The following is a 24,010-nucleotide window of genomic DNA, read 5'->3' on the forward strand; positions in this document are numbered from 1 at the left end:
ACAACTTTTGTGCTGGTTTTGTGGAGAGGGAGATGGAGATGGTCCTGGGATGGAATGGAAGCCGTCATCAATCTTGGGCGTCTCCTTGGTCAAACTCGGGTGCTCATATTCATTTTCTTCGAGTTGGAGACGGACGGAGGTCAGCAGCTGCTCTGCTCTGTGCCTCTCGCCATCGCCATCCCCTTCGCCTTCTCCACCCACCCACCATGCATCCGTGTCCTCGCAGCTCCACGCGCGCACGGCGCCGGCCGGCCTGTATCCGGGCCGAGCAAGCTTTGCAGAGAAACACCCCTCGGGCTGCTTGTCTCTATGCTCAGTGCCGAGCAGTGATGATGCCTATGTATCGCTGTCGAGTGTCTATGCTGAAGATGGAGAGTGGCAGTCTGGAGAGGAGACCGGGACTGGCTGAGAATCAAGCGCAAGAGTTGCCAGCTTACAGCAGTGTTGGGTTTTAGCCATTCATGGATGTTGCATATATTGAAGGAGTACTAGCTGGTGCTGAAAACAGAATAACGACGTTAGGGAAGGGGCAGCAACATTTTGTATTGCAGTGAATGTGAATAATGATTTTTACCGGGCATTTCATAACAAACAGCCACACATAAACACTCCTGAAAACATGTTAGATCAGCTGTTGTTCGGCCATTTGCTGCATAATGCATGCTAACGCAGAAAGGAAACTGTTCTGTTTCTTTTGTGTGCAATCATATTTTGGGATAAGAGAAATTCAAATAATGAGTGACAACATCCAGTAACCAGATCAACCGCTCATCTATGACTAAACTGGCCATTAACTAACTACCTCGGTTCACATAGTTCATCAGGGATACAATCAGCTAATGGCGCCATCAATCTTGGGCGTCTTGGATGGTCAAAATTCGGGTGCTGATAGTGATATTCTTATCCGGCTAATTTTCTTTTCGAGAACGCAGCAAATCATATGGCCGTCAGAAAACAGACCAGAGCAAGGAAGCGTCAGTCTCATGTCATCTGCTGCTCTGTGCCTTGGCCAAGCCACCATTGCCTTCACTTCACCTTCTCTACCCTTGCCAGCATCCCTTCACCATCATGAATGTCGTGGGCTCTACTCCTCGCTTTTCACTGCCTCAGCCACCATCAATGGGATCGCAGCTCCACACGTCCACCATAAAGCTCGCCCGTGTGAACAGTTTTCAGCATAGTTTGCAACCAGAATATAAAGATCGGTAATAGTTGCTTGATTCGAAATTCACTAAGTCGACCAAATTACTTTAACCATGATAGAGGCCTCAACAATCTTTATTTGTTGACTGTCATATCCATGCTTCTTTGCTTTGAAGGAAGCACAGCGTTCAACTTCATCAATGACGCCTCCTCTTCCATCACCAAACTTGAACTTCAAATGCATCCAAGTATTTTGTACCACCGCAGCAACCACAAACCTTCTTAATCCACGTGGCTGACTAATAATGCCATGAAACAGCTGGGTTTCTTTCTCTAGTCTGCTAACAGAAGAACTAAGAAGCAAACTGAAACCATTCCGATGATGAACTACTTGTATGGTTGCCTCCACGGCACTGTGAAACACAGCTAATGTTATGTCAACTGCGCCCCCGACACCATCAATACGACTCAAGAACGGTTTGCATGATGGTGTCATCGAAATCTGATACTCCATAGATTAATTGCACTCTCATCTGCTTCCGGTTCTCCTTTCTTCTCGATCCTCATGTCATACTCTATTAGGACAGCAGAGTACCAGTGGCGGAACGTGAGCTGAATTCAAGGGGGCTAATTTAAAATGGCTGCTAAGAGTAGAGAGCACATTTACATGGATGCATGCATGCATGGAGCCATACAAGAGAGAAAGTTTTCACAGGAAGGGGGGCCGGAGCCCAGCTTCGCCTCCGTTACATTCCGCCAGTGCTCAATACCTCATCTCTATAAGAGAGTCCTGTAAATATTTAGAAATAGAAATGGTATTTATTTCTATAGAGAAATATGCCCATGCCCATGCATTTGTGAAATTTGAGTTAAGAGCATGTCTGATGGAATCACCCCTGCTCCGATTAAACATGTCTGATGGAAGCGATATGACCATATATCTCCACTGAAGCAGAAGCAGTATCCCAACGTAACTGTATTGGGAATATTGGCATCATGGGTCGCGTGGAATGAAGTTGACAAGTTTCCTGCATGATTGGCCATCGGCTCCACACGAATCAAATCAGGGAGAGAGAAAATCATAAGGCCAACCGTTGGTGACCCGAACCGTCACGGTGGGTGGTGCTGCAGGGCGCGGTTGATGCCGTCGCCGTGGCGTGCGGTGACCTACCTCTCTGGTGGCTCTTCTAGCTTCATCGTAGAATTGGATCCACTCTTGCTTGTCCTCTCCTTATCACAGAGAGAGAGAGAGAGAGAGGGCCGGGTGGGCCCGGATTGGAATCGGCCGCTCCGGGGGATCATCCTTCTGAGTCGCATCGAGTAGGCCCATCATGGAGGAGACTCTTCAGTCGAGGGGACGGACCCTAGGCCATCGCCAGTGCGCTCGCCTCCTCTCCGCCATCCGCCATCCGCCATCACGGGCGCGCATCTCCACGCGCGCTCCGTCAAGCTCGGCATGTCTGCCGACGCCTTCACCATGAACCATCATCGGTGAGTGATTGTGCCATACGGTATAGCACAATGCTTTTGACCATTTTCGGTGAGGACTGTCGTCGTATGTGCAAGTTAATAGCTGTGATGGAAGAGTATCATGATAACACTTCTTATTCTATAAAATTTCTCCTTCTCTCTCCTCATAAATGGCTCTGCTATGTGATATTTAATGCTTATAATATTTCTATGATACTCCTGTTACAGTTTATGCCAACCATAGTCTGAAAACGAAACGATCAACCTCTACTAAGACAGGACACAACTTTAATGGGGGAGATCACTGGCCCACGGTTGCCGGATTCACGAGAACAAAGAACTCAGTGTGCTTGCAGCTAAGCAGATCCTAAGAATGGCGCTGATCAGTGATGGCGCGTACGAAAGGACCGTGGTCCAAGAGGGGGTTGAATTGGAACTTTTAATGCTTGAAAGTAAGGAGAGGGACATGAGATAATCGGATTTTTTTTTCCTGTGGTATCGAGGAGTTGACGCTCCCCCTGATCCATATTGGAGCACCCGCTAAGGGTTTGAATCCCTTGCATCACTAAGAAGCAAGTGCTCACTAAGAATGCTCCTTCCCCATATCTGGAGCGGCGAGCTTCAAACCGTGTACACTCTTCTCTTCTCAAGACTCCCACAAACTCCAAGAGCTCACCAAGAACCTCCGGGTCACCGAGACCATCTAGGTGCCGTCAAACATCAAGAGTAACAAGTCCCTAAGCCTTCACTTGACCTACACTAAGCTGGCATTAAGCTCAAGCACACTTGCTACTCAAGAATGAATGTTTTCTTTGTGTTTGGATGAACTCTCAAGCTCAAAATCTTCTTCTCATGGCTTCAAGTGATACTCTTTTGCTCTGAAATGGCCTTAGGTATTCAGGGTGTCAAAGGAAACTCAAATAATCCTGGGGAAGTGAATATATAGGGTAGAGATGGCAACTTTCTCGAAAAGCATAAAGCGTTGGTTTAAACGGTCGCGTGTGTCGTTTCAACTGGTCACTCTGAGCTGTGAATAGTAGCTGTTGGATTTCTGACAGGCTATGGTGCTTATGTCGTTGCACCGACAGTTGCACCGATGTGTCGTCGGTTTAACCGGTCGTGAAGACCTTCCCAGGCCAAACCTTCTGCCCCTCGGAAGTCGGTACTGAGTAACACCAGCACAAATGCACTGACGGCTCTGGTAGGACCGTCAGTTTAACTGGTGATATAGGGTTTTCTCAGTCAGCCCACTGCAATCCAAAAACGGTACTGAGTATGAGTAAATACAGTACCAATGCACCAACGCCTCTGGTAGGACCATCGGTTTAATCGATGCTACTGTCAATTCTCACTTTGATCTTCAGTTGCACTGTCCAAAACACCGACGCGTTACAAACTCCATGCATCGGTTTAACCGGTCAACTGAAATTTTCAGCCGCTTCTGCAATGAGCTTGGAATTGAGTTTTTTTTCGAGTTTCTTCTGCTTTCAAGTGTTATTCTGATTTCTTTGTGTTGTTTAGGACTGAGCTTGAGTAGGTGTGCATGATTTCAAGGCCAACTTTCACTAGGTCAAGCTACTAACTTAAGAGCCCCTCTTAATAGTACGGTCAAAGGTTAAAAGCTACAAAATCTGAACTAAATCAAGTGTCCTTTATCTCCTTATGACACTTGACACTAGACAGGTCCTTAATCTTCATGTCCGAGCCCTTGACATGCATTTCCATGCAAATTGAGGGGCCTTCTTTCATATTTCATTTGCGATAACCAATATTGGATATCCGCTTCAAAACACACGTTAGTCACAAACGGTTGTCATAAGTTACGGAAACTTACCAAATGCATCTATCGGCCTAAGATGCTTCAGTGTATGTGTCGCTATCACGTCTACGCTGAAGATGGACCGGCAGTCTGCAGATGACACCAGGAGGATGTCTGAGAATCAAGTGCAGAAGAAGGCGCAAGGTTACAGCAGCGTTGGGATTTAGCCATTCAGAGATGTTGCACATATATACGAGGGGTGGTAATTGGTGCTGACAACAGAATACTAACCACGTTAGGGGCAGCAACATTTGTATTGCAGTGAATGTGAATAGCGAATACTTTTTTTGCCGAGCATTTGGATAGCAGAGAGCCACACACAACTACTCTTGAGAACATGTTAGATCACCTGTTCAGGAATTTGGTGTATAATGCATGTAAATACAGATCATGCGATTCAACCGTTCAAATATGACAGGGAAAAACTGACCATAAACTAAGTAGCTTGTTTTACATAGTTCATCAGGAATGCAATCGGCCAATGATGGCAACCATAAATTAACTACGTTGGTTCACACGCTCCCATCTACTTTTGTTTCACAGAATTATCTCTGAACTGGAAAACTCAGTTTTTTTTTTGCGTGTCGATACACTGTTATCATTGGAGGAAGGCCCTTACAATTGGAGTCAACCACTACAATTTATTTTATGCTCATATATCTCCTGCAGACTGATTTGCCTCCAGCAATGAATGCATCCCTTATATTTTGGTCTTCTTTCAGAAGATTTGCTGTTCTCTAGAAATACATCCCTAGTTAGATTGCACCAATTCACCACTTTGGGGTGCTTCTTGCTTAGGAGTTGCTGTTTCCTCACGCTGCATCACTGCAGCATTGCTTGGTGGCTCCTCCTTCACATCACCAATTCACCACTTTGATGTGCTTCTTGCTTAGGAGTTTCAGTTTCCTCGCGCTGCTTCATTGCAGTATTGCTTGGTGATTCCTTCACATCTGTAGCGTCCCTATTAAATTGCAATGTTACATAGGCGCTCACTGACTCCTGCTCTACAACTCTAGCTTCCATGTTAGGCTTCACCACTTCAGCACTATCGAGTGGCTCCTGTTCCACACATCTAGCTTCCTCATTAGGTTCGGCCGTTGCAGGATCTCTGGGTGGCTCCAGTTCTATTATCCTAGCTTCCTCATCAGATTGCAGCATTACAACTTCCTTATTGAATTGAACCATTGCAGCATCTCTAGATAAGTCAGGTTCTACTCTTCTAGCTTCCTCATGGTGTTGAAGCATTGGAAGCCCCTGCTTTACACTTCTAGCTTCCTTATCAGCTTGCAGCATTGTCATATCTCTAAGAAGCTCCTGTTCCAATATTCTAGCTTCCTCATCAGGATGCAGCATTGTACTGTCCCTGCATGGCTCCTCTGTTATAATTGCCTGCATTGGGACATCAGAATCATGAACATCCCCAGCCTCCCTAGCTCTATCCTTTTCAGCATCAACAATCTGGTCGGTCTTCCTCATGAATTTCCGCTTGTTCCATTTCTTTTTTCCACCACTTTTCTTGATTTTAAGTGATTTGGGGGTTTCAGTTGGCTTTTTATCTGTCTCCTTAACTTGCCTTTGTCCAGGAACAACAATGTACTTCATGGCACCATTTGCACAACCTTCTGATTGACCTGCACAAAACATTGCCCATTTATGACCCAATCCAAGCCAAATCCATAAAGGAGGGATAATGTTTGCATATCGAATGGCTCTGGATTGAATAATAAGAAAATTACCCTGGATTGCAAGAAGAGCTGTTCGGGCAGCTTTTATCTCTGCATCCTTCTTTGTTCTAGCTGCAGCACCTATGTATTGTATGCCACCAATCTCAACAGTGCATACGAAAGGAGCTACACCTGAAGCTTGCTTAGAGCAAATATAAGATGGAATGGCGTAATTCATCTTCTGAGCATACTCCTGAAGAAGATTCTTGCACAGGCCAGTCTCTTGCTGCAAAGCATAGTAAGATGTATCAAAGCAACACGACAGTCAAGAAGAGGTACTGCGCTGCTATGCTAACTTAGTCATCCTAATTTCTAAGGACTATATGATATCTTCAGATTATCTAATATGCATGGCTCACAAACTGGGCAGAACAAATTCGCAAGCATCTTCATGACTAATTCCATACTATATTTAGAGGATATCTTAGCATAACCGAGAGCTTCAATAGTTACAATCAGACGGAATAACATATTGAATTTGGGGAAATGCCATGAAACCTAAAACAGACTTTCATCATTGTACTCAGGTGCTGTTAGAACTTAGAAGACCACAATTGAACTAATCAACATTACTTGAAAAGCTAACAACAGCAAGGAACATACATTTTATTAGCAGTCTTCCAATACATTTCCTGAAGGCTTCACCATGGCAAGTTAAGTAGGGCTAAACATATGTAATTTAAAGAAGCATGTACATGTTCTAGGCAGCATAGAACAGTGAATGAGTCAGTTCGTTTTTGCCCAAGCACAAAAGGACAAAAGATTGCAGATTGCCACTCATTCACATATAACTTGAAGTTGATGGAACGAAAAGATTTTTTTTGTTGGAGGCTGATTTTGTATAAAACTTAGAATCTCTACTTCCTTAGTAACAATATCTGCGTAAACGAGTAACTTACTACTGCTGGGATGCTTTTAGTTTCAGTTGCTGGAACAGACTTGACTATCTCCATAAGTGCAACTTCAGCGGCCGACTGTTCTGCAGCCTTTCGGCTGAAGAATCCAGGCAGCGAATCATACTTGGTGTTGTTAACAACCACTGTGGACTTGAATATTGGTTCATGGGACGGGCCCTCTTTGAGGGTATGATACTCAGGGGTTGGGAGACCAGCTTTCTGCGTGTACTCTTGCAGGCGGCTCTTGAATACGTAGCAATTCTCAACCCCTGTGCGAAATGAAGCATACAACAACTAAGAAAACGGCAGTATTGCAATGTTGTTGAAAAAAGAACAGAAATTTGGAATGAACTACCCTGGAAGCCTCCGGTAGGATCAGGGGCGGACCCAGCATAGGACATGGGTGTACACATGTACACCCGATAATTCTTGCAAACGAAATCGAAGTTATTAGGTAATATATTGTAACTAGATTCAGATCCGAATATAAATACTTTTATTAGGGTTTGGGGTGCTCCGTCTCAGCAGAAGTAAAGAGAAGGGGTGGGCATACCTGGAGGATGCGCTCGTCGCCGGCAAAGGGCTGGGCGAAGACAGGACAAATGGCGCCGCCGCTCGCCCAGTCGTCGCCGCCAGGGAAGGAAGAGCAAGGGAGGAGAGAGTCCGAGAGAAGGGAAAGGTTTAAGAAACAGAGGGAGGAGAGGAACCTCAGGCCCTGAGCGGGGAGCGGCTGAGCCCAGGGCTGTCTATGAGCCGAGCTCGAGCGATGGAGCGAACCTGCCACTAAAGCTGGAGGATCCCGAGCCGAGGTTGATCCGAGCTCGAGACGTTTAACTTTTGCGAGAGTATAAAAGAACAACTTTACCGCAGCAATATCAATAATAGATAAGAAGATGTAGGTACAAAGTAGTCCTATTAGAAATTTTATAGGTATTAAATGTTACGCCATATCAGTATGCTGATACGACAGAGTTAATACGAGAAGAGAGAGGAAAAGTGCCATTCTAAGAAGAGTTTCATCCCTATAACACTTATCGGTTCGGTTACCAAGTTTTTTATGATCTTTTGTAATATTACAATAAAACTATGCACTGAGATTTGAACGCATTTAATTCGATAAATAAATAAAAAGAGAAGCATATTTAGATATTTAGTTTTATTCCCTCTATTTCCATCTTTTCAAAATTGAATCATTAGTCCTATTTAAGTCGGTTTCTTGTATGGATGGTCGTTCGATTTCCGTGCAAAATAATTTCTCTTGAAAAAATATTAGTGTACAACAAGTCGTAACTAATGAGATGATACACAAGGTTTTTCTTATCATTATACCAAGATAGAAGTACTATATTATATCTATTTTGCTTGTGCAACACAGTAGTTCGCTAGCTAATGCAATACTCGAGCCTCTAACTATATTATTTTAAGTTTTGATAATTGCAAATTTAATTAATAGAGTTAGCAGGGTGCATGCACATGCCACGTAAAATTGAAATACTCGAGCTTCAACATCAATCTTGGATTATTGGAGCTCCCGAGCTGTAGGTTAGATCCAAGCTTGGCTTGATTCCAAATATAGATTGGCTTGAATTGAGCTTTTTTAGCAAGTCAAATATAAATAGCTCGTGAATCTTGAGCTTTTCTATTAACCCTACTTAGGGATGGGGGTGAACCGTAAATGCTCAGCAGGTCAAGTGTAAATTAGCAAGTCATCAGATCATAGTGTAGATCATAGTGTTGGGACAAGCACGCATGCTAATATGGTGGGCACCCTCGTCGTTGCTAAAGTCAAGATCGTGACAGCCAGCATCGTGAAGAATAGGAGGGAGATTTTTTAAGGAAGAAGGATAGGTAGCATGTATGAAAGTGTTAAGAAGTGCTGTAGGTCAAATTTTATTTGAAAGAATTTTGAACGAGATGTTGTCATACGAAATTTATTTATAATATCTAAATTGATAAGGATAATAAATGCTTCGTACTATCACTCGTAGCAACACGCAGACATATTTATTAGGGTTATAATAAATTATTCCAACTAAAAAAAACTTATTCTACCTAAATATTAGAGAACCTATCTGAAACACTTCAAATCATATAATGGAGCAAAATATCACATTGATAGATATTTTATATGCCAGCTATATAACAACTAACGTCATCTATAAAGATATGTGAAATCTTTAATATTTATTTTTGAGAAGCTATTGCCTAAAGAGAAATGAGATATATGTTTAAGTAATGCTTCTTTAGCTCGTAAAATAATATATGTTTCAAACTAAACTATAATAATTTTTATTTAGAATATGGTTAAGTACTAGAAAAATATTTATTTTTAGAGATCATGTACACCCAAGTTTTAAAGTCTAAAGTCCAGATCCGCCACTATGTAGAATGGATTAACAAGCTACCGGTAAAGAAAATAAAGACACTAATAGCGTAAACTACTTAAATAATGGTTAAGATGCGTTTTGGATGAAAATGTAACTGTATGAAGTGACTGCGTACTAGCAAAGATCATCTAAGAAATTGAGCAAGAAATTGAACGAAACTGGTAAGAATCAAATCGGTTAGGTTAGAAGGGAAGAAAGTGTTGGGGAAGCTTACTGATTTCGATAGGGACGGCTGCGACGATGGGTCCAGCAGAGAAGTTTGTGGTGGTGTAGGGTGGCGTCGCGCGTCCACCGTCCACGGGGAAGCCCTCCTCCCACCGTCCAGAAGAGTGGAGATGAGGAGGATTCTGTGCAGCATTTCTAAGGGTTGTGCGTATGTGACTCTAGCATTTTTATAGGTAGGGATTTCCACCGAACGGCAGTGCTCAAATATAAGTCCCACTGAGCGGTGATGTCCAGATGTCAATTATATTGGCTGTTTCTTCAGAAATTATGCCCCACAACAACTCTCTTTCAAAAAATAAAAATGCACCACAACAACCAGCAGCCCTGCTAATTGCGGGGGATTATTGCTAATTGCTGCAAGGAAGTCGGCGTCTCGCCCCACTACGGCGGCCTCCGAGCATGGACCCTTGTGGCCTGCCACACAACGCTCCTTCTCCCTCCAATGAGCTGCTCAAACGCCGACGCATCCAACCGGGCCGCGCAGCCGTCAGGCAGGACTTCCAGCAGCAGCCCCCGCGCCCGCGCGAGATGGCTGCCGCCACGCAGCGCGCCAACCAGCTCCGACAGCGCCGGCGCATCCCACCGCAGGCCCCGTCTGACCACCTCCCGCGCCACCTCCCTCGCGGCGTCCATGTCCCCAGAGGCCACGCACCCGGCGACCACGACGCCGAACGTCGTGACGCCGGGCGGGCACCCTGCGCGCTCCATGCACCCCAGCATCCGGCGCGCGCCGGCCAGGTCGCCCTTGTCGCACAGCGCGCCGACGTAGACGTCCTAGACGCGCGCGCCCGGCACGAGCCCCCGCAGGAGCATTTCGTCGAACGCCTCCTCGACGGCGTCGAACGATCCGTTCTCGCGGAAGGCGCGGAGCGCCCGCTCGAACTCCGGGAGACCCGGGCGCGCCCCGTCGGCGTCCATCTGCTTCGCCACGACCTCGTACGCCTCGGCCACCATCGCCTCCCGCAGGAGCGCGTCGAGGACGGCGTGGTGGTCCGACCGGCTGGGCGAGACGCCCCACCGGCGCATGTCGTCCAGGAACGCTAGCGCGTCCCGAGCGGGGGCGCAGCAGCAGAGGGAGGCGAGGACCGCGCGGCAGTGGCGCTGGTCCGGGTCGAGCAGGAGGCCGGGCATGCATCGCAGGAGGTCGGCGGCGGCGGTGGGTCGCTGGGCGCGGCAGAGCGCGGAGGTGAGGATGCGGAAGGTGGTGGCGTCGGGGGCGGCGTGCGGCGCGGCGCGGAGGAGGACGGAGGGGGCGACGCGGAGGAACGCCGGGGAAGAGCAGAGCGCGGCGAGGAGGGAGTTGAGGGCGCGGGTCGTGCAGCGGGCGGTGGAGAAGAGGGTGGCGAGAAGGCGGCGAAGCGGCCATGGCGAGCGAGGGTCACCAGCAGGCGGTGGTGGTGGCCGGTGGCTTCCGGCGGCGCTACGTCGTGCCTCATCTTCCCTTGTGCAGGGGATGTTGGGGGCCAGTGCCAATCTCCCCCCTCCACTGCAACAACCAACCTTATACGGTGACTCTGCTCGTGTTTATTATTACAAGACATGACATCCCGATCCCTCAATTGCTGACAAAACAAGATGACGCGGAGCCTTTTGTTTCTGTTCCTGATGGCCCTCCCCCAAGCTCTGAATTCTGAAGCGAGCCCAATGCCAATGGGCAGGGAATTTTTTTAAAAAAAGGGGTTAAAAAATTAAATTTGAAAAAAAGTATCGTTTTGGAAATTTTCGAAAAATAGGTGCCTCCCACCCGATCAACGGGCGGGAGACGTGGGGCCGGAGACCTTCCGCCCATCCAACGGGCGGGAGGTCCTAAAATATTCTAGACCCCTCCCAAGGGCCTCTTCGCGAATAAGAAAATTTTCTTATTCGCGAAGAGACCCCTGACGCGGCCGCGGCGGCATCCCGCCCGTCCAACGGGCGGGAGGTCCCCCGAGAGGCATCCCGTCCTCCCAACGGCCGGGAGGTTCCCGGAGGGGCATCCCGCCTGCCCAACGTGTGGGACGTTCCTCCACCACTATATAAGGCCCCACCTACCCCCAAATTCCTATATTATTCAGCAAAAATCAAGAAAAAAAGAAAGGGAGGAGAGGAGAGGAAGCGGCGAAGCGCTGTTCACACGTCGGTTTGGAGGTATATTCTCGTTCTAGTAGTATAATTACTTGAAAATAACTATAATCTAGAAAATATTTCTTAGAGTAGTTATATTTTGAATAGTTTTTAGTATTTTCAATTGCTTTTAGAAATATTTCTTAGGGTAGTTATATTTTGAATAGTTTTTAGTATTTTCAATAGCTTTTAGAAATATTTTTAGGGTAGTTATATTTTGAATAGTTTTTAGTATTTTGAATAGTTTTTAGATATATTTCTTAGGGTAGTTATATTTTGAATAGTTTTTAGTATTTTCAATAGTTTTTAGATATATTTCTTAGGGTAGTTATATTTTTGAATAGATTTTAGTATTTTCAATAGTTTTTAGAAATATTTCTTAGGGTAGTTATATTTTGAATAGTTTTTAGTATTTTCATTTGTTTGTAGGAATATTTCTTAGGATAATTATATTTTGAATAGTTTTTAGTATTTTTAATAGTTTTTAGAAATATTTCTTAGGGTAGTTATATTTTTCATGCAGATATGACGCAGACATCGGAGCTCCTTGACGCGAACACCGACGAACGGCACAGGTCGTACCTAGCAGCGGTGGAGGGGCAGCAGCTTCACGAGTTGCACCCTCGTGTAGCAAAGGAGTTATTGCACCTGGACGACCGCTAGCTTGACAGGTGATACCTTGTATTTTTTTTACGGAATGAATGTATTGCTTATACGACAATTGTAACCACAATGCAAAATATACAGGTTACGTGAGGCTGGTTTGCTGCCACTTGCACGTATGCTTCAGGCCGGCGACGGCTAAGACGGTGGCGCCAAGAAGCGGATGCAGCTGGACCGCTGTCATACTATCGTAATATTTGGATTCTACATTGCAAAACGTTATTATTTAACCATCTTCATACGAGTTTAAGATACAGTAATCTTTTTCATAAAATTGAATTAAAATTTTATATGTATACAAAAGAGTATGGCGAATAAATCTTATATTTGAAAAAATATGAATTTTAAATAGTTTGTAAAACATAAATTCGAACAAAAAAAATAGGAAAATAGGAAACTCCCGCCCGTTGGGCGGGTGGATGCCTCCCACCCTACGGGCGGACGGGATGCCTCAGAAGTCTCTTCGCGAATAAGAAAAATTTCTTATTCGCGAAGAGGCTAAATACCTCCCGCCTGTTAGATGGGCGGGAGGTCCCCGGCCCCAACGGGCGAGAGGCACCCATTTTTCGAGAATTTCCAAAACGGCACCCTTTTTCGAATTTAATTTTTTAACCATTTTTTTTAAAAAAATTCAATGGGCAGGCAGTCTGGTGATCACTCACCAAGAGTCAAGAGACATACATCTCCTTTCTATCAGTCCACTCAAGGGTCCAGTGATCAATCATCACAGATAAGCACTAGCCCCATGTATTATATACACCACAAGGGCCTCAGGAAAACACATCTTCGCACACATTACACTGGCTCAAGACCAGATAGCTGACAACTGTACAAACACGATTCGTAATTTACAAATGGGCAATCTGTCCAGCGCTTACAATGCAAGTGACTCGAGGACATTCATTCAGGCCATACCAACCCCATCTAGTGCTATATTAGCTGGACAAATGCATCTATCTATTCAACAACATCCATCTGTGAATACAGGAGACGTGCATGCATTCTATTTCCACCTTGGGCCCATATGCACAGCACAACCCCACTTAACCCAGGCAGCAGCAGCCCCTACCACACCTGATTTATGGTATCAACCATCTCCAAACCTTTTTACAGTTGGTAAAAGCAAAGGAACGGACAACCCGAATGAGGTGACTATTTACATTTCGGTTAACCTAGGTATGATTAATTTATTTGGGGTGAGCCTCCAAGTTCATTGACAGGACCAGGGTAGGGGTTCACAAACCTTCTGCAAGGAGGCTAATGAATCTTGGCTTCGCTGTATCTTACAAACTGCACACGTCGCCCAACAGGCAATATGAACCGAGAGCTCCGGTCATATACCACCATGTTGTCGGTGACCGGGCTTCACATCATCTTGGATCTTGTAGCTGGACCTTGGTGTGGACCCATCACTTGGCCAAAGAGATAAGGCCTACTGGTTGCATTGTTGATGCATGTCAAGGGATGTCGACCTCATCTTACTTGTAATTTTCCTCGGCATAGATAGAGACAAGAGCATTATCACCAGCACCAGCGGCCAAGAGTGATTTGTACGGGTGGAAAGAAAGGCAGTTTACACTGCCTATTCTTTGGCCCATAAATGATGGCTGGTAGCGAATTATAGTCAACTGCTCTCCTTCAAGACTGAACACTTTAATCATCTGCTTGGCTGAGCCACTTGCAACAACTGGGGCATGCCGATGAACAGCTAAAGCGGTAAGTGAACCCCTGTGTGCCTCAATAGTCAGGTAGGGTTCTGCTGCCCTTCTAACATCGAGAAACTGAATGTCTCCAGCTTGAGATGCACTTACAATCTGTGATACCATAGATGATAGAAAAGGGAGCCTTGTAAAGCTTTGAGCAAGCCCGCAGTTGCTTTGACAGCTGAGAATAGAAAACATAGCAATGCAAAGAAGTGGTAGTACATACCTTGTATGGATCAAACCCAGGTTGAAACCCTATGCCCACAACCTTTTCCGTTCTTGGGGCATGTGGCCTTGCCAAATAGATCAGCCTACAGTATAGGAAAAGAATATTCAGAGTAAAAAAATTATATAGGTTGACAGAAAAGAAAGAGGAAGGATGACATTTGACATTGGATAGGGCACATATAACATTTGCATGGTATGCTGGCAAAAGGACAGAGGATGTAGATGCTACTGTACTTACCTATCAGGAGAGCGAACATCAAATATCCTGACAGAACCATCAGCAAAACCAGCAGCAAAGTGTCCAGAGCGGACCTGAGACGCAGACTGAAACAGAAGCAACAAGCAAAGGTCATGCTCGAGAACAGATAATGCAAACAAGATTAACATAAAATTTCATGTCTGTGGAATGAAAATACATGTGTTCTTGAGAACTTTCAATATGTTATAGGAGAATAACAAGATAAGCTGATAAACCATTACACTGGAGCACAGTACTTATTTTTGTTAGTAAAAAAAACATAGTTTTAGACACAACAGGAGAAAATCCTTTGGAAAATTCCTATATTTGCCTCTTCTCACATTGTTCAACCTACTTGAGACAAGTTGACAATCATACAGAAAGCAACACCAAAAGCCACTTCCACTCATAAAACCTCGCAATTTCAACTGCACACAATTAGGAGTCTAGGAGGGTGCATGTGCATTAATATAGTGTACCTCAACTCTTTTCTACTACATGTATTTTGTTGTCAATGTAACTATCAAATACAAACCCTGAATTATATGATACTGTGACTAGCAGTCAAATACAGGTACACGGTAATGTTGCAAGTTATTGATTAATATAGAACAGGAATATCAATTGAACACAGAATCACAGATCTATGGTTATTTCCTCAGTAAGGAAGTGCAAAATAGCCTACTCAAATAACAAAGGAAGTTACTTGAACTAATATTTGATTGCTCATATAGCACATGGTAACAAGAACTTACCAGGGCAGAAATTGCACTGTCAGCAGATGACTGAATGGTGCTGAGAAGTTGTTCCTTGTCAAGATCCCATACCAAGATGGAAGACATGTCACCAGATGCATACTATTGAACAACAAAAGGAAGCAAGTTCCTGTATTAGAACAGCCTACAGCACATAAAATAAAATTACAGAACCAATGGGAAAATAATAGAATATTACCAGGCAACCAGATTGCTGCTGCCAATCGATCACAATACTGCGACCAGCAGCTCGATGACCCTGAACCGATGAGAAAGCAGTTACAAGTTTTTGTCCTCCCTTTTGAGTAAAATTTTTCCATATACGTACATTTCCATCACCTGCAACATGAAAATTAGATAATGCAATGATAGAAGATATAAGTATACAAGGAAAAGCATAGAGAAGAGATGCATACTTGAGGCAGCTAAAAGCAAGCTCTCATCAAGCTCATTGATAAGCAAGAGTTTCGATAGCCCTCTGTCGGACAATTTATGGTTTTGAAAAGAGTTCACTGGTAGTGCATCATCGTAGTTCCACACTCTGACATGAGACAGAACTTTAGCACAAATGCAGTAGTGCATTTCAAGCACCAGGATCATTAATTGAAATAACAATTTCACCTTATTTGTTCATTTTCATCAGCTGCAATGACGATTGGAGAAAATGGCAACAATAATGCTGCTTTTGTACCTGAATCAAACCTTGTATCCCAACTAGCAATTTGGCTTGTCATCTTGCAAGCTGCTATTCCCAGGGCCCACAATAATAATTAAAAAACAGATAAATAAGCAAGAATATCAATAAAAATAATGTAATGCCGACTAATGTAGGCCACGTACATGATCGCTGGCACTTAGCAATGCAATCTAGTGCAATTTGTTCTCTCTCTTCTCTTCTAGCATGGGCTTCTTCATTATCATCAGAACCAGTTAAAAGTGGCCTAGCGAAGTGTCCACAACTCCAGTTGTAAATTGTTGATTGGGGAAGTATGCTTAGTTCAGCATTACTGGGAGTCGCAGCAGAGCTTAAAAGGGGATCAGCTAAGCCCTCAGGAGAATTCATAGGATGTGATTTGAACTCCATAGAACAGACTCGGCGTAATCCTGTAAGATAATCATGTTGAGGGGGGCTAACAGGAGGCGTCCTAAATGCAATTGAGAAGTTCCCTGCAAAATATTCGAAGACTCAATTCAATAACTATTTTCTTTCCCTGAACAACCAGTGCACAATATTGAGGTATTCCGACCTCCAAGGACAGCAAGGAAAGTGAGGGAGTAAAACTTACCAGAATTCATATCAAACCAGGAAGAAGAGCGTGCCATTCCAAAGTTTGATGGAGGTACAGATGTCTCTCCTTGATGTGCACCTCCACTGTTAAATCTACTATTTTTCATGACCACTTGCTCGACACCTATAAGGGACAGTGCTCTCCGACCAATAGTTGCAATTCTTGGGTAAGGATCTTTAGCAACAGAACACATAGTTGATATATATTGAGAATAAATGACACTGTCAACAGGCCTCGATCTAGTGTAGCTGAGGCCACCATTACTTGCATTCTCCCTCAGTAATATGCCTGAATCAGAGTGTTGGGAAGAATCATCTGACTGGGGAGAGCCATGCATGATGCTACTTGTTGCAATCGGGCTGCTCGTAGAAACCCTTCCATCACGACCAGTGGCACTGCTATCACTGCCAACCCTTAGCACAGGACCAATATGAGAAGCAAGGCCACTGCTGCCTTGTCGGATGTTGTTGGGACTGTAGATATTGTTTGGACTACTTATATTGGCCAGTGATGGTAGTGACTTCAGCAATGAATTGGTTTGAGGTTTCCAATACTCAGCAGCAACAGATTTGAGATGCTTATTGTGACCAGATGCAAAACGAGTAAGCGCTGGAAAAACATCAGATCAACTCAAAAAGGTCAAAAAGAATATTCTATGTTCAACATAATAAAAGGGTGCCCTACAAAAAACGATATAGTTTTTCTAATGCACATACCTATAGCAACCTCACATCTAACAAGGGGGCTACCATCTGAAGAGACCTGCAGAAGGCTTTGAATGACATTTATTTCAGCTTTTACTTTTTCATCGTCATCAGAATCATCATCAACACCATTTGATGATGTTGATCCCATATCCAGGAGATTCCCAAGTGCAAAAACAGCAGAAGCTCTGACCTGGCAAGACCAAATATTTAATAAATATATTGTGAAGAAAGCAAAGGAAAGAACAGATGAAATATGAAGGCATTGTACCTCAGGTTGTGGCTCCGATAACAAATAAATTAAAATTTCTGGTGCATTTGATTGCAGACCAAGTAACTGAGCCTCAGGAAAATCTTCCCAGAGTTTGCCAAGGCATAAACAAAGCCACTGCAAAAGCAAAGGCTCTGTCTGTGCATCATGAGGATTTTCAGGTTGCAGATGTCTCAGACAAACATCTATAAGACATGCATGAATACAGGCCTCTTGACCCTTCCTATGCCCATCCACAATAACTGCTAAAACGAAAGCGGCCATTGCACGCTGCTCTGGGTAAGCATCCAAACTGTCAAGAAATCTGATAAAATATGCATGTCCTCCATCTTTAACCAAGTCAACCTGGCACGACTGCCATTTGGGGAAAAGTATATAGGTTAAACACCTGATCCTTACAATACAAAGGAACTTCACAAGACTCCAAACAAGAGTGCATACCTTATCAAGAGATAGAATTTTCGTCCATATGAACACAAGAATTTGACGCAACTCCATTGCACTTGTTTGAAGCAGTTTGAGCACATAAGGGAAGATTCCAACAGACAGGGCCTAAAAGAATGAGGCGAAACAGTTTGGCATAGAATATAAATAACAAGCACTTGTAAAAAGGTACATGCAGAAGAGCTCAAGTACAAACCAAATCAACTGCCCATGGTCCCATGTCAAGAAATCTTCCAAGCAGAACAAGTGCTCTAAATCTATGTGATTGACTAAGCAGGACCTGCACAAAACTGATGTAAGAAAGAAAGGAATGGGAAAAGAAACATAGTAGATACGATAATTTAAGGGAAAGCATGCGAAACATTTTACTAAATTAAAATTATAGAAGCGAAGAGAAAGGAAATGAGGTACTTCTAAGGTTGTGATTGGTAGGCTGCATAAGGACCTATCCAGGCTTGCATAGTGCAGGCTTGGATGTTTGGTAGCCTGAATAGGCCTGTTAGCCAGGCTCCGGTTGTGCAAATGGCCCTGTACGGCCTGCATAGTGGAAACGCAAATGAGGCTCGTCTCCAGTTGTGCAGGCTGCACAGCGCCCCGGATGGCCAAGTTTTGGTCCCAGCCTAGCTACAACTGTGCAGCCCAGGAAGCAATGCAGCCATTCAAACAAAATCTTATGCGGGCCAATACAAGATATGCAGCCAACCAAACAAACCCACAAAATACTACATAAGCCTGGCTTGGGCTGGCCCTGCATAAGTCCTAGCCAGGCCAGAAATAGACCAAGTAACCAATCACACCCTAAAGAGCTAACAGAGTTAGACTGGGTTTTACAAATGATATTGACCTTTACGAAACTTTAACATAAAAATGTCTTACCTGTAGAACTATAGGCAACTGTTCAGGGGGCTTCTTGTCCTCAGAACCATGATCAAGCCACACTTCAAAAGCCGTCAGTTGTTCCGTGAAAAAAGGGCTCGGCTGGTTTGAATTAGGAGACAAATGAATTGGATATAGTGAAGTGATTATATCCAAATGGCAAAATAATACTAAACAACTGATGTATTTCTTAAAGGGCTAAGTAACAAGTAGAAAACCTGAAACTCTGCATTTGGATCAGCAATTAACTGAGGAAGCTTGGAAAGGCAAATCTCAGCAGCCATGTCCCATGCGTCCCTGGGATTTCACTAGTTACAAAATGCACAAAATAGCTAATGCAAAAACATAAGGACTAGTCAGGTTAGCTACCACATATGGTGTTGATGTGTCGGTGGTAACAACGGGTAAGAAATTGGAGAACAATTTGCGGATCGCATGATTCTCTCAGCAAGCAAGAAGTTACGGAAGAGACTAGCAACCAGAAGATCTTGCCTGAAAAGCCTTTGGAACAGATCTGCACAGTGAAACTTTGTCATAAACCCAATACAGCCAGACATTTACTTTAACTCAAATGATCTTCTCTGATTTTCTTTTTTCTCAATAAGATAATATCTATCTCCTAGATGGCGTACCATGAGGAAGAACATTCCATGCAATAGTGTCTGTAATGGCAGTGAAAATCCAATTCAGCTCTCCAAGAAGAGTTTTACGGTCATTTTGCCTTCCAGGAATTTGGTCAATAAGAGAATGATCCATAGAACCACGGAGTAATGATCTCTTACAAAACCTGCATGGCTTATGGCCCCATGTAAGCACAAAATGCAAAGTAGAGAGAGAGGGAGAGAGGGAGAACAAACCAGTGCAGTGCCATCTTGATGGGTGTTGTGAGGCAAGCCGTAAACACATCAGCAGGAAATTCTGCACTCTGGGGAAGAGTTTGATGTGCTTCGCAGGCAGCAAGAAGAATGCAATCCTTCTGCGAAGATGAAGAGGAGCTAGAACTCCAGTCTAGGCGCTGAAGTAAACAAAAGTCACTACGTAAATTAGACAATTCAGGAATAAGAACAAAATAGACACATAAATCATGATTACCTTCAGCTTCAAGAATAAGAGATATAAATTAATAAGCATACAGCATACCTCTAGAAAAGCTTTCACAATAATTCCAGCTGCTGAGCAGTCAAAAACATAAATGGAAGGTGTTTTTAGCCAAGAATCAAGATCAGTAATCGGAAGTGGAATATACTGCGTGTAACTCTGCAAAAAATTACAAAAAAGACATTTCATGAAAGACGCCTATGATAAGTACATGCAGCAATCAGTACAGTGTCTTAGTAACATTTACCTTGTTAAACACCCAAATCTCACCATTAGTTGTAGGCTTTGGTACACCATGGCCATTGTAATGGAAAAGGACTCTCTCTGATCTGGCATATTTGCGGCAAGTATTACAAAGCTTCTTAACTTCCTCCACAGTTGGATCTAGCTGAAGCTTGTAACGAGCCTGCAAGCGACATTAGTATTTAGGACATGAAGATGCAAACCATCAACATCAAAATTCAAAATACCACAGAAGTTAAACACGAAAGAAAGTTCCTCACCTTAGGTTGCCAGCGCTCATACTGTGAGTGCAACGTTTTTCCAATATTTTCAAGGGCTTTAGGAGGTGCCATAGAAAATGGATCTGAAAAGAAAGAAACAAAAATCTATGAGCAGATCTCAAGGCAATTAACGAGGGAAATAACAGTATTTAAGTACAAAACTATCAACCAATATGAATTCCCATGTCTAAAATCTAGTAAATAAATTTTCCAGTTTCTTGACAAATAATTTTTCAAGCACTACAAAGTTATACAATTTTCATCTCTGGGATTGGTACATAAAATGATCTAAAAACTATGGAGCAAAATAATGTCATATGGGAACAGTAGGTAGCAGACAGTTCATTGCTATGGTTATTTGGCATTGAGAGATGCAAAAGGTTACAAAAAAACACAGTTTCAATCAAATGGTGAAAAACACATCATTTTTTAGTGCATCCTAACTTGCAAGGCATATTCACATGGAGATGAGCTCAATTCCACAAACATCATCGGCAAAATCAGATGCAGATAACTGTATTTTTTCCTCAGCTAATAAGAAATTTGAAAATATACACTCAAATAAACATTTACCTATCCAGCACTCCATTCTTGCGCAAGGGGAGATTTTAATTACATCTGGTGGATCAACACTAATGTTTAAACATAATACAAGTGCAACACATCCAGTCTTCATCTGCGCAACCAAATTCATCATTAGTAAATGTCATGTAAACATGCAGACAACATACAAAAAAACACGGAGAATCATCTCATGGACTGACAAAACAAAACATTAAATAGCTATAAATTCCATAATGACATAGTAATTTATGTTGCAGACCAACACTCAAACCATTGCATGCCAGCTATAAATACCCGATGTCCCATCTGGTCTGGTGCTTCATGCAATTGCAATATGCACAATGTGGCATCCCTGTGTGCTTACAAGCCAGCTTTGTTACAGTGGAATCACATAGGCATTCTTTAAGCCTCCAGTGGCACTAATAACTTGGGCAGCAAACTTTGCTTCACAATGGGTACTAAACGACATGATCCACGTTTTGTCCATGTTTTAACTTATAGTTTCACCAACTGTAAACCAGCAACCAAGTATTTCTTTAACAATATGATGCCAGTCACTGATAAGTAGTGTCACTTGGAAGGGAGACTAGCCATTCATTCTGAATGCAATAGCGACTATTGGATCCCAAAAATACTTTGAGGATTCTGCAATTTCCATTTTGTTGTATATGTAGGTATGTGGAAGCCACCATAATCATCACAACATTGACAGGACCTGTTAGGCAAGTCCAGGGTAACACTGTTTACTTGGTATCCAAAAACAGACTGGTCAAAAACTGGTCATCACCATGCTATGCTTAACTGGTCGAAAAAATTAAGAATGCGCACGAGTCTGATGTCATAGCAGGCTACAACAATTTCCATTTTGTATTAATTATTGTTAAAGCCAATCAGTGCGATACACCTCAGAAGCAGAAGATACTCAGCTGTGGCAAACAATAACTCACTCCACCACATCACAATTGTCATGCTTGCAAGACTAGTGAACGTGTCATTACTTATTACGTGACTTTCGAGATCTCATTACATCTGGCAGCGCCACAGTTAAAATCGTTTTTCGTAACGGAAATTTTGATTAACGATGTTGAGTTTGCAGGTACTATATAACAACTTCACCCGACCAGCCGCTGCCCCCTAATTTACCATTTTTAAGCTCAACCAGTTAATTGCAACCCTATGAATCCCCCCAAGCCGAAACACACCGAATCCAGCAAACAATCAAGAATAATAGCAGAATCGGTAGAAAGAGCATCTGCATACTGGATCGCATCCATTACCCGGTCCTTTGGGCGCCACTTGGAGACAAGGCCGCTGGTGGAGGGCCCGGCGGCGGCGGCCGCAGCCTCGTCGATCCCCTCGTGGCGCTGCTCGCACAGCACCACCACCTGGGGCAGGTACGCCACGGGCGCCGGCTTCTCCACCTCGGCGGGTTCCAGCCCATTCCTGGGCTCCGGCCCGTTGGCAACGGGGAGGTCATCCGTGACGTGGTTGTGGTGGTGATTCGGCAGCGGTGCCGTGGGCGCGGCCGTCGATGGCGACGGCGAGGACGAGGAGTGGACGAGCCTGGACGCCATGAGATCTCCCAATGCCATGGACGGTTGCTGTGTCTCCTGCCCCCTCAGCCCGCAGCCATGATGAGGTCGGGGAGCTTGGTCACCTACATCGATCGAATCCGGCCAGCGTGGCGAATCGGGAGGGGGCAGCCAGGTGGTCAGTGGGGCGGGGAAGATTGGGCGGAGGTTGTTGGGGTGGAGGGGTTTAGGGTTAGGGTTTGGACGCGGCTGGAGGAGAGAGAAAGGGAGGGGGTGGGAAGCGGCGTCCCGGTGCGGTGCGGGAGGAAGCAGGCAGGCAGACGACGCGAGAGGCGAGGCGAGCAGAGAGATTGACGGGCCGCCGGAAAATCACTCTCTTTTTCCCATGTTTTTTTTCTCCACTGCTAGTATCTGTAGTTTTGGCATGCCACGCGTATCGAATTTTATAGTTTTCGCCCCATTTATTTCATCTACGATAAGAGGCGCTATATCGAATTTCTTTTAAAAAACGTATGCATACTTTCGTAAACACGCACGCACGCTCAACGCAGCCCTATCTTTACGAGCATCTTCAAGAGACTGAGTTGGCACACGCTATATAGAACTTATGTGACCAGCTTCTTTTATTTATCGAACAGATATATATAGAAAAAATAAATACACATGTTAGAATTGATTTAAAGTAAAAACGTAAACAAAAGCAAATACACCTATAAAAAGAAATATGTAGGGTTTACCTGCTACTACCTCTGGTGTGAAGCTAAACCTGATTACACATATACTTGCAAAGGTGAGCTTGCGAGTCGTGGTAACATATAAAAGCCAAAAAGAATGCAAAAGTAGCTTTGGTGCAAACGCTTAAACGGAATATTTTAGAATGCACTAGTGCAATAGTTAACTATGTTGGTTTAGTTTTTTATGCTCGTGCTGGCTTGGAGAAATTTTGCAAATGAAGAGCCTAACCATGGACTGCTATGGTTCAGTTTTTTATGCTTGTGCCGAACTTCCATCCAGCATGCCAAATCTTGAAGCTCTTACCATACATTTAAAATTAGAGGTACGAGAACTTTAGCTGGTTGTTGACTTGTTATAGGGCATATCTTATGATGCTACTACAGGACTAATTAATCTAACTTTTTTATGCGGAGGGCCTATGCACCAATGCTGAGTAGCAAATTTCTCTTCCTGAGGTACTTGAGCATTGCTCTTATTGGAGCACCTGTTTACCCAACCTATGATTATTTGTCCTTATCTTCCTTTTTTTATGCTGCTCCTTCTTTGGAAACTTTCAACTTAAATGTGAGTTGCCATTCGTACTAGTATGATATTATTAGTATCTGTGGTGGAAACATGGTTTAATTCTGTCCTTTTGTAT

The 24,010-nt window shown here is 43.8% G+C and overlaps 2 protein-coding genes and 1 pseudogene across 6 annotated transcripts; all 3 read right to left on the reverse strand.

Moving 5' to 3' along the window:
- Positions 1-4,836: 4,836 nt before the first annotated feature.
- On the reverse strand, positions 4,837-7,859 carry LOC112886705 (double-stranded RNA-binding protein 8-like). 2 transcript variants are annotated; one of them, XM_025952676.1, is made up of 5 exons: positions 7,606-7,859; positions 7,408-7,480; positions 7,056-7,321; positions 6,169-6,382; positions 4,837-6,063 (listed from the first exon to the last, which is right to left on the reverse strand). In XM_025952676.1, the coding sequence occupies exons 2-5, from the start codon at positions 7,463-7,465 to the stop codon at positions 5,285-5,287; spliced, it is 1,317 nt and encodes a 438-aa protein (XP_025808461.1). In that variant the 5' UTR covers positions 7,466-7,480; positions 7,606-7,859; the 3' UTR covers positions 4,837-5,284. The 2 variants fall into 2 exon arrangements, with proteins under 2 accessions (XP_025808461.1, XP_025808462.1); XM_025952677.1 differs by having other exon boundaries at positions 7,408-7,520; positions 7,606-7,803.
- A 2,031-nt stretch (positions 7,860-9,890) lies between these two features.
- On the reverse strand, positions 9,891-11,244 carry LOC112884571 (annotated as a pseudogene).
- A 1,915-nt stretch (positions 11,245-13,159) lies between these two features.
- On the reverse strand, positions 13,160-22,992 carry LOC112884570 (regulatory-associated protein of TOR 2). Of its 4 annotated transcripts, none has more exons than XM_025949982.1 (24): positions 22,381-22,992; positions 21,113-21,215; positions 20,540-20,622; positions 20,284-20,442; positions 20,079-20,195; positions 19,796-19,953; positions 19,571-19,725; positions 19,308-19,452; positions 19,157-19,235; positions 18,939-19,040; positions 18,474-18,599; positions 18,259-18,342; positions 18,060-18,170; positions 17,619-17,972; positions 17,360-17,540; positions 16,641-17,252; positions 16,195-16,521; positions 15,976-16,099; positions 15,771-15,895; positions 15,554-15,693; positions 15,355-15,456; positions 14,600-14,685; positions 14,360-14,444; positions 13,160-14,244 (listed from the first exon to the last, which is right to left on the reverse strand). In XM_025949982.1, the coding sequence occupies exons 1-24, from the start codon at positions 22,693-22,695 to the stop codon at positions 13,909-13,911; spliced, it is 4,209 nt and encodes a 1,402-aa protein (XP_025805767.1). In that variant the 5' UTR covers positions 22,696-22,992; the 3' UTR covers positions 13,160-13,908. The 4 variants fall into 4 exon arrangements, with proteins under 4 accessions (XP_025805767.1, XP_025805768.1, XP_025805770.1 ...); XM_025949983.1 differs by having other exon boundaries at positions 15,976-16,096; positions 22,381-22,990; XM_025949985.1 differs by lacking the exon at positions 18,474-18,599 and having other exon boundaries at positions 15,976-16,096; positions 22,381-22,695.
- Positions 22,993-24,010: the final 1,018 nt, after the last annotated feature.

The sequence above is a fragment of the Panicum hallii genome, chromosome 3 (assembly GCF_002211085.1).
Source record: "Panicum hallii strain FIL2 chromosome 3, PHallii_v3.1, whole genome shotgun sequence".
In the NCBI taxonomy this organism is placed as follows: domain Eukaryota; kingdom Viridiplantae; phylum Streptophyta; class Magnoliopsida; order Poales; family Poaceae; genus Panicum; species Panicum hallii.

Excerpts from the sequence above, each read along its gene's own strand:
- LOC112886705 (XM_025952676.1), bottom strand. The coding sequence starts at position 7,465 with ATGTGTACACCCATGTCCTATGCTGGGTCCGCCCCTGATCCTACCGGA. Across the intron at positions 6,383-7,055 it reads CTAAAAGCATCCCAGCAGTA|CAAGAGACTGGCCTGTGCAA; the intron begins GTAAGTTACTCG and ends TATGCTTTGCAG. Across the intron at positions 6,064-6,168 it reads AGCTCTTCTTGCAATCCAGG|GTCAATCAGAAGGTTGTGCA; the intron begins GTAATTTTCTTA and ends TGTTTTGTGCAG.
- LOC112884570 (XM_025949982.1), bottom strand. The coding sequence starts at position 22,695 with ATGGCATTGGGAGATCTCATGGCGTCCAGGCTCGTCCACTCCTCGTCC. Across the intron at positions 20,623-21,112 it reads AAGAATGGAGTGCTGGATAG|ATCCATTTTCTATGGCACCT; the intron begins GTAAATGTTTAT and ends CTTTCTTTTCAG. Across the intron at positions 19,236-19,307 it reads ACACATCAACACCATATGTG|GGACGCATGGGACATGGCTG; the intron begins GTAGCTAACCTG and ends GTGAAATCCCAG.